This window comes from Pelobates fuscus, chromosome 1, assembly GCF_036172605.1.
Source record: "Pelobates fuscus isolate aPelFus1 chromosome 1, aPelFus1.pri, whole genome shotgun sequence".
NCBI classification, from domain to species: Eukaryota; Metazoa; Chordata; class Amphibia; order Anura; family Pelobatidae; genus Pelobates; species Pelobates fuscus.
This window is the reverse complement of record NC_086317.1, coordinates 54,264,395-54,273,601: the sequence shown is the minus strand read 5'-3', so window position 1 is coordinate 54,273,601 and position 9,207 is coordinate 54,264,395. Positions and strand designations below refer to the sequence as shown.

At 39.3% G+C, this 9,207-nt stretch overlaps 1 protein-coding gene across 1 annotated transcript in view; it reads left to right on the top strand.

Annotated features, from left to right (window-relative positions):
- The first annotated feature begins 904 nt into the window (after positions 1-904).
- GBE1 (1,4-alpha-glucan branching enzyme 1) overlaps positions 905-9,207 on the top strand; it is a 184,214-nt gene continuing 175,911 nt past the window's right edge. Inside the window, exon 1 of the mRNA XM_063448657.1 lies at positions 905-1,068. Coding sequence (XP_063304727.1) covers positions 971-1,068 — 98 coding nt within the window. The 5' untranslated portion in view covers positions 905-970. The remainder of the gene's footprint in view (positions 1,069-9,207) is intronic.

Genomic DNA, 9,207 nt, shown 5'->3' with positions numbered 1-9,207 from the left:
GTCCCCCCCCCTATTACTATTATGGCCCCCACCCGCCGCCCAGGGGTGGGGGCCGGGGGGTGGAGGACAGTAGGTCCCCCCCCTTATTACTATTATGGCCCCCACCCGCCGCCCAGGGGTGGGGGCCGGGGGGGAGGACAGTAGGTCCCCCCCCTATTACTATTATGGCCCCCACCCGCCGCCCACGGGTGGGGGCCGGGGGTGGAGGACAGGAGGTCCCCCCTCCTGTCCTCCAGGGGGGGCTTATGGGCATTTGGGGGTGACTAGGGGGTCGATTGGATGTAGTGGAGGCGGGAGCGGGGTTAAAAAAAAAAAAACAACGGAATTCGGCATGACAGTGCCGCTTTAAGCTAACAAGACAAACATACCAAATTCTAAAATCCCTCCACATTAAAAGTTTATTTTACTCCTTGTGCTTTGTGACCTGTAACTACCAAAAAAAACATAAAAATCCCAGACACATTATAAATTCTGTAAATCAGAACAACTAAATGAATTTATTTTCAATTACTTTCTTTAACCTGCACTAATTGTGCACACATTATTATTGCAAAAACTGTAAAAAAAATCAAGCATTTTTCTGTATTTTTTTTTTATAATAAATAAGCATTTATATATATATATATATATATATATATATATATGTTACATCAAATTCAGTCCTTTAAAAAAAACAGTATATAATAGGTGCAATAAACGAGAGAGATGCAAATTGCAGTTGAACGCAAACAGCAAGAAAATGCAAACATTTCTTGTGTCATTAAGCGTAAGACAAACTTCTGAAGCTGTGTCCTTTAGGGGTTAAAGAGACTGTTTGCTTTTGGCAGAGAGCTGGTTTATTGACCTTCCAGGACTTCCCACAGTCACACTCCTCATACAGCCTCCCCCCCTCCCTCCTCTCACTGCCTGCAAGGTCAGAGCTCGGGTTCTCGCTCGCTCTGACATCGATTGCTTGAGTCTGGCCGTCAAGATGGCTGCTGCCGGGGAGTTTGTGATTGTTCCTGAACTGTATCAGCTGCTGGAGCAGGATCCTTACCTCAAACCGTACCAGAAGGACTTTGAGAGGAGGTAAAGAGAGCCTCAGCCATCCCTGTCATCTACCGGGTACTGGGGGCCTGTCCCTCCCCCCAGCACTGACTGCGGATAGGATCCATTCATTGCACGTAGCCCCTGCTCACATAATAACACACAGCCTGTCATAATAACACACAGCCTGTCATAATAACACACAGCCTGTCATAATAACACACAACCTGTCATAATAACACACAGCCTGTCATAATAACACACAGCCTGTCAGTGAGTTATAATACACAGCCTGTCATAATAACACACAGCCTGTCATAATAACACTCAGCCTGTCATAATAACACACAGCCTGTCAGTGAGTTATAATACACAGCCTGTCATAATAACACACAACCTGTCATAATAATACACAGCCTGTCATAATAACACACAACCTGTCATAATAACACACAGCCTGTCATAATAACACACAGCCTGTCAGTGAGTTATAATACACAGCCTGTCATAATAACACACAGCCTGTCAGTGTTACTGTATAATACACAGCCTGTCAGTGAGTTATAATACACAGCCTGTCAGTGTTACTGTATAATACACAGCCTGTCATAATAACACACAGCCTGTCATAATAACACACAGCCTGTCAGTGAGTTATAATGCACAGCCTGTCAGTGAGCTATAATACACAGCCTGTCAGTGAGCTATAATACACAGCCTGTCAGTGAGTTATAATACACAGCCTGTCATAATAACACACAGCCTGTCATAATAACACACAGCCTGTCAGTGTTACTGTATAATACATAGCCTGTCAGTGAGTTATAATACACAGCCTGTCAGTGTTACTGTATAATACACAGCCTGTCATAATAACACACAGCCTGTCATAATAACACACAGCCTGTCAGTGAGTTATAATGCACAGCCTGTCAGTGAGCTATAATACACAGCCTGTCAGTGAGCTATAATACACAGCCTGTCAGTGAGTTATAATACACAGCCTGTCAGTGTTACTGTATAATACACAGCCTGTCAGTGAGTTATAATACACAGCCTGTCATAATAATACACAGCCTGTCAATGTTACTGTATAATACACAGCCTGTCATAATAACACACAGCCTATCATAATAATACACAGCCTTTCAGTGAGTTATAATACACAGCATGTCAGTGAGTTATAATACACAGCCTGTCAATGTTACTGTATAACACACAGCCTGTCATAATAATACACAGCCTTTCAGTGAGTTATAATACACAGCCTGTCAGTGAGTTATAATACACAGCCTGTCATAATAATACACAGCCTCTCAGTGAGTTATAATACACAGCCTGTCAATGTTACTGTATAATACACAGCCTGTCATAATAACACACAGCCTGTCATAATAACACACAGCCTGTCAGTGTTACTGTATATTACACAGCCTGTCAGTGAGTTATAATACACAGCCTGTTATAATAACACACAGCCTGTCAGTGTTACTGTATATTACACAGCCTGTCAGTGAGTGATAATACACAGCCTGTCAGTGTTACTGTATAATACACAGCCTGTCATAATAACACACAGCCTGTCAGTGTTACTGTATAATACACAGCCTGTCATAATAACACACAGCCTGTCAGTGAGTTATAATACACAGCCTGTCATAATAATACACAGCATCTCAGTGAGTTATAATACACAGCCTGTCATAATAATACACAGCCTGTCAATGTTACTGTATAATACACAGCCTGTCATAATAACACACAGCCTGTCATAATAACACACAGCCTGTCATAATAACACACAGCCTGTCATAATAACACACAGCCTGTCAGTGTTACTGTATATTACACAGCCTGTCAGTGAGTTATAATACACAGCCTGTCAGTGTTACTGTATAATACACAGCCTGTCATAATAATACACAGCCTGTCAGTGTTACTGTATAATACACAGCCTGTCATAATAACACACAGCCTGTCATAATAACACACAGCCTGTCAGTGAGTTATAATACACAGCCTGTCATAATAATACACAGCCTCTCAGTGAGTTATAATACACAGCCTGTCATAATAATACACAGCCTGTCAATGTTACTGTATAATACACAGCCTGTCATAATAACACACAGCCTGTCAGTGTTACTGTATATTACACAGCCTGTCAGTGAGTTATAATACACAGCCTGTCATAATAATACACAGCCTGTCAGTGTTACTGTATAATACACAGCCTGTCATAATAATACACAGCCTGTCAGTGAGTTATAACGCACAGCCTGTCATAATAACACACAGCCTGTCATAATAACACACAGCCTGTCATAATAACACACAGCCTGTCATAATAACACACAGCCTGTCATAATAACACACAGCCTGTCATAATAACACACAGCCTGTCATAATAACACACAGCCTGTCAGTGAGTTATAACACACAGCCTGTCATAATAACACACAGCCTGTCATAATAACACACAGCCTGTCATAATAACACACAGCCTGTCAGTGAGTTATAATACACAGCATGTCAGTGAGTTATAATACACAGCCTGTCATAATAACACACAGCCTGTCATAATAACACACAGCCTGTCATAATAACACACAGCCTGTCATAATAACACACAGCCTGTCAGTGAGTTATAATACACAGCATGTCAGTGAGTTATAATACACAGCCTGTCAATGTTACTGTATAATACACAGCCTGTCATAATAACACACAGCCTGTCATAATAATACACAGCCTGTCAGTGAGTTATAATACACAGCCTGTCAGTGTTACTGTATAATACACAGCCTGTCATAATAATACACAGCCTGTCAGTGAGTTATAATACACAGCCTGTCTTAATAATACACAGCCTGTCAGTGTTACTGTATAATACACAGCCTGTCAGTGAGTTATAATACACAGTCTGTCAGTGTTACTGTATAATACACAGCCTGTCAGTGTTACTGTATATTACACAGCCTGTCAGTGAGTTATAATACACAGCCTGTTATAATAACACACAGCCTGTCAGTGTTACTGTATAATACACAGCCTGTCAGTGAGTTATAATACACAGCCTGTTATAATAACACACAGCCTGTCAGTGTTACTGTATAATACACAGCCTGTCATAATAATACACAGCCTGTCATAATAATACACAGCCTGCCAGTGAGTTATAATACACAGCCTGCCAGTGAGTTATAATACACAGCCTGTCAGTAAGTTATAATAAACAGCCTGTCAGTGTTACCGTATAATACACAGCCTGTCATCAAGTTATAATAAACAGCCTGTCAGTGTTACTGTATATTACACAGCCTGTCAGTGAGTTATAATACACAGCCTGTCAGGGTTACTGTATAATTCACAGCCTGTCAGTGTTACTGTATATTACACAGCCTGCCAGTGTTACTGTATAATACACAGCCTGTCAGTGAGTTAAAATACACAGCCTGTCAGTGTTACTGTATAATACACAGCCTGTCAGTGAGTTATAATACACAGCCTGTCAGTGTTACTGTATAACACACAGCATGTCAGTGAGTTGTAATACACAGCCTGTCAGTGAGCTATAATACACAGCCTGTCAGTGAGTTATAATACACAGCCTGTCGGTGTTACTGTATAATACCCAGCCTGTCAGTGAGTCATAATACACAGCCTGTCAGTGTTACTGTATAATACACAGCCTGTTAGTGAGTTACAATACACAGCCTGTCAGTGAGTTATAATACATAGCCTGTCAGTGTTACTGTATAATACACAGCCTGTCAGTGAGTCATAATACACAGCCTGTCAGTGTTACTGTATAATACACAGCCTGTCAGTGAGTCATAATACACAGCCTGTCAGTGAGTTATAATAGCCAGCCTGTTATTGAGTCTGTATATTACACAGCCTGTCAGTGTTACTGTATATTACACAGCCTGTCAGTGTTACTGTATAATACACAGCCTGTCAGTGAGTTTTAATACACAGCCTGTAAGTGTTACTGTATATTACACAGCCGGTCAGTGATTCATAATACACAGCCTGCCAGTGTTACTGTATAGTGATATTACAGAGCCTGTCAGTGTTACTGTATAATACTCAGCCTGTCAGAGTATAGTATAGTCATAATACACAGCCTGTCAGTGTTAACAGTAATATTACACAGTCTGCCAGTGTTACAGTATAGTCACATTAAACAGCCTGTCCCATTTATAGTATAGTGATATTGCATAGTCTTTAAGAGTATAGTATGGTAATATTACACAGCCTGTCAGTGCATAATACACAGTGTGTCAGTTGTACAGTATAGTCATATTACACAGCCTGTCACATTTATAGTATAGTGATATTACATAGCCTGTAAATGTTACTGTATAGTGATATTATACAGCCTGTCAGTTTCATAGTGTACTACTATTACACCGTTTGTCTTGGTTATAGTATGGTAATATTACACTTACAGTTTGTGTTACAGTGTAGTGGTTTTACACAGAGATATTGTATAGTTGTATTACACAGTCTATCTGGGTTATGGTATAATGATTTTACAAATCCTGCCACTGTCATAGTATAGTGATATTACATAGCTTGTCTGGTTTATGGTATTTTAATATTGCTCAACCAGGCAGGGTAATAGTATTATATTAAACAGCCTGGTTGACTTATAGTAGGATATTACATAGCCAGGCTGGCTTTTAGTGTGATATAACACAACCAGACTGGCTTATAGTATGATATAACACAACCAGGCTGGCTTTTAGTATGATATAATACAACCATACAGGCTTTTAGTATGATGCAATACAACCATACAGGCTTTTAGTATGATGTAATACAACCAGACTGGCTTTTAGTATGATGTAATACAACCAGACTGGCTTTTAGTATGATGTAATACAACCAGACTGGCTTTTAGTATGATGTAATACAACCAGACTGGCTTTTAGTATGATGTAATGCAACCAGACTGGCTTTTAGTATGATGTAATACAACCAGACTGGCTTTTAGTATGATGTAATACAACCAGACTGGCTTTTAGTATGATGTAATACAACCAGACTGGCTTTTAGTATGATGTAATACAACCAGACTGGCTTTTAGTATGATGTAATACAACCAGACTGGCTTTTAGTATGATGTAATACAACCAGACTGGCTTTTAGTATGATATAATACAACCAGACTGGCTTTTAGTATGATGTAATACAACCAGGCTGGCTTATAGTATGATATAATACAACCATACAGGCTTTTAGTATGATGTAATACAACCAGGCTGGCTTTTAGTATGATGTAATACAACCAGACTGGCTTTTAGTATGATGTAATACAACCAGACTGGCTTTTAGTATGATATAACACAACCAGGCTGGCTTTTAGTATGATGTAATACAACCAGACTGGCTTTTAGTATGATGTAATACAACCAGACTGGCTTTTAGTATGATGTAATACAACCAGACTGGCTTTTAGTATGATGTAATACAACCAGACTGGCTTTTAGTATGATGTAATACAACCAGACTGGCTTTTAGTATGATGTAATACAACCAGGCTGGTTTATAGTATGATGTAATACAACCAGGCTGGTTTATAGTATGATATAATACAACCAGGCTGGCTTATAGTATGATATAACACAACCGGGCTGGTTTATAGTATGATATAACACAACCAGGCTGGTTTATAGTATGATATAATACAACCAGGCTGGCTTTTAGTATGATATTATATAACCTGTCTGAGTTATAGTATAGTGATATTACGCAGCCTGTCCGTGTTAAAGTGTAGTCATATTACACAGCTTGTCTGGGTTATAGTATGGTAAGCCAGGTTGGGTTATACTCTATTAGTACTAACCAGCCAGGTTGGGTTATTTTATAGTTGTACTGCATGACAGTCAAATTGAGTTATATTATAGAGATATCACACAACAGCCTGCCTGGGTTATAGTGTACTGTAGTGATGTTGTTGCACATACTACTCAAGTTATGTTACAGTGATATTACAGTCAGGTTAAGTTATATGACACAGTTATGTTGCACTGCCTGGATTATTTTATAGTGATTCTACACAACAGTCAGTCTGTGTTATTTTATAGTGATATTTTACAACTGTCTAGCAGGGTACAATGAGAGCTCCAACAGAGAGCTTTGTTATGATCAGTGACCTACAGTAATGTAGTGTAATGAGTGAAGGCAGCCTCCTAAGATAAGAGATTTATTCACTTAAATGGATACTATTACTATCAAAACAATGTTCGCTTAATGAAGCAGTTTTTGTTTATACATGCCTCTGAAGTCTTAGTGCTAAATTCTGTGTCATTTAGGCATTAAATCACTTTTGTTTCTATTTAGGTATCTGTAGCCACACCTCCTCTAGATGTGACCCACACAGCCTTCATTAAAAAATAAATGGTTTTATTTTCAATTAAGAAGTTTGCATCTCCTGCTCTGTTAATTGACTTTTAAAGGGATTATACAGTGTTAGGAATACACATACCGTATATACTCGAGTATAAGCCGACCCGAATATAAGCCGAGGCCCCTAATTTTACCCCAAAAAACTGGGAAAACTTATTGACTCGAGTATAAGACTAGGGTGGGAAATGCAGCAGCTACTGGTAAATTTCTAAATAAAATTAGATCCTAAAAAAAATTATGTTAATTGAATATTTATTTACAGTGTGTGTATATAATGAATGCAGTGTGTGTGTGTGTGTTTTTTTCACATTGAAATTTGCCTTTGAGACTGTATGTATGAGACTGTAGCCCAGGAATGAGAATTACCCCCATGATTGCATACCATTTGCAATAGTAGACAACCCAATATATTTCAAATGGGGTATGTCCAGTCTTTTTTAGTAGCCACTTGGTCACAAACAGTGGCCAAAGTTAGTGTTAATATTAGTTTTTGTGTGAAAAATGCAAAAAACTAATTTGAACGCCAATTTTGGCCAGTGTTTGTGACCAAGTGGCTACTAACAAAGACTGGACATACCCCATTTGCAGTACCTATTTTCAGAGAAAATGCAGTGTTTACATTACAGCCTAGGGATACCTCCACTGTCTACTCCTCAGATGGCTACTAGAGGTGCTTCCATTCAGTGTATCCACCCTCTGCCAAAAAGAGTTGGATCTCAGTGAAGTATGCTCATGAGTCTGTTTCAGACCCATCCGATGAACTGTCTGACCCCAATTAAGATTATGGAGTTGAGGAGGATCAAGCCACCTATCATGGAATTGCTACAAATGGGGCTTCGGGGCACTAGGGTGAGTCGGCCATTACTAACCAGTGAGGGTAAAATACTGGATCCACAAGGCGAGCCTTTGTTTGAACCTCATGATTTATGTCCTCCTTGATCGGCTCAATGGTCACCTGCTTAATCGCACAGTATATCGCTGCCTGGGCCTGCTTGCTTCTAGTCAAGGCGACTCGTTACAGGTGCCTGACGATGTGTGTAAGACCGTTTCTAGGCAAGACGGGGTGGAAGCCCAAGAAGAGCTTGAATGTTTCCATGTGCAATTGTATACATATATCTATCCATAACACTAAGTTCCTTGATGTTCTGAGGCTGGATATCTATCAACTAAGTTTTTTTTGCTTAGAGTAATAGACCAACTTACGGTGCTCTGAGTTTGCTAGCAGATCCTCCCTTACAAGACCATTCTGGATCTTGTTCTTTGTTCTGTTGGTTTTTCTGGTTTGTAGTTTCAAGTTCTCCTTCGGGATCAAAAGAAAAAGGAAGTATTCATCTAAGTGCCGCCTGTTATAGGATAAGGATGTCGCTGATTGACGCTCTGTATTACCAGGCGAATATTGTGATTGTAATATTCATGATTGTTTTCTATTGATTTTTCATGTATTTCTTTGCTGCTGAGGGAAATAAAGAATGCAGCATAATATTTGCCTCCATGTCATTAATAAAATCATGACTTTACGTCATGTTAATAGTAAAATCTGTGAATTTTACTGTATTTCTTGATAGTTTGCAAACTATGGACTTTATCGTGCACTACTGGAAAACAAATGTCCACTTTCTTTATGCAGTGCTGAAAAAAACTGGAAACTGTTAAAATCTTGAATTTAAAGGGCCCGTTTTATTACTCATTTAAAATCAAAGAGCACTTGTTAAGCAGTGCCAAATGTTACTTTGCAAAGAAATACCCTAAACAGCTTAACTGCAT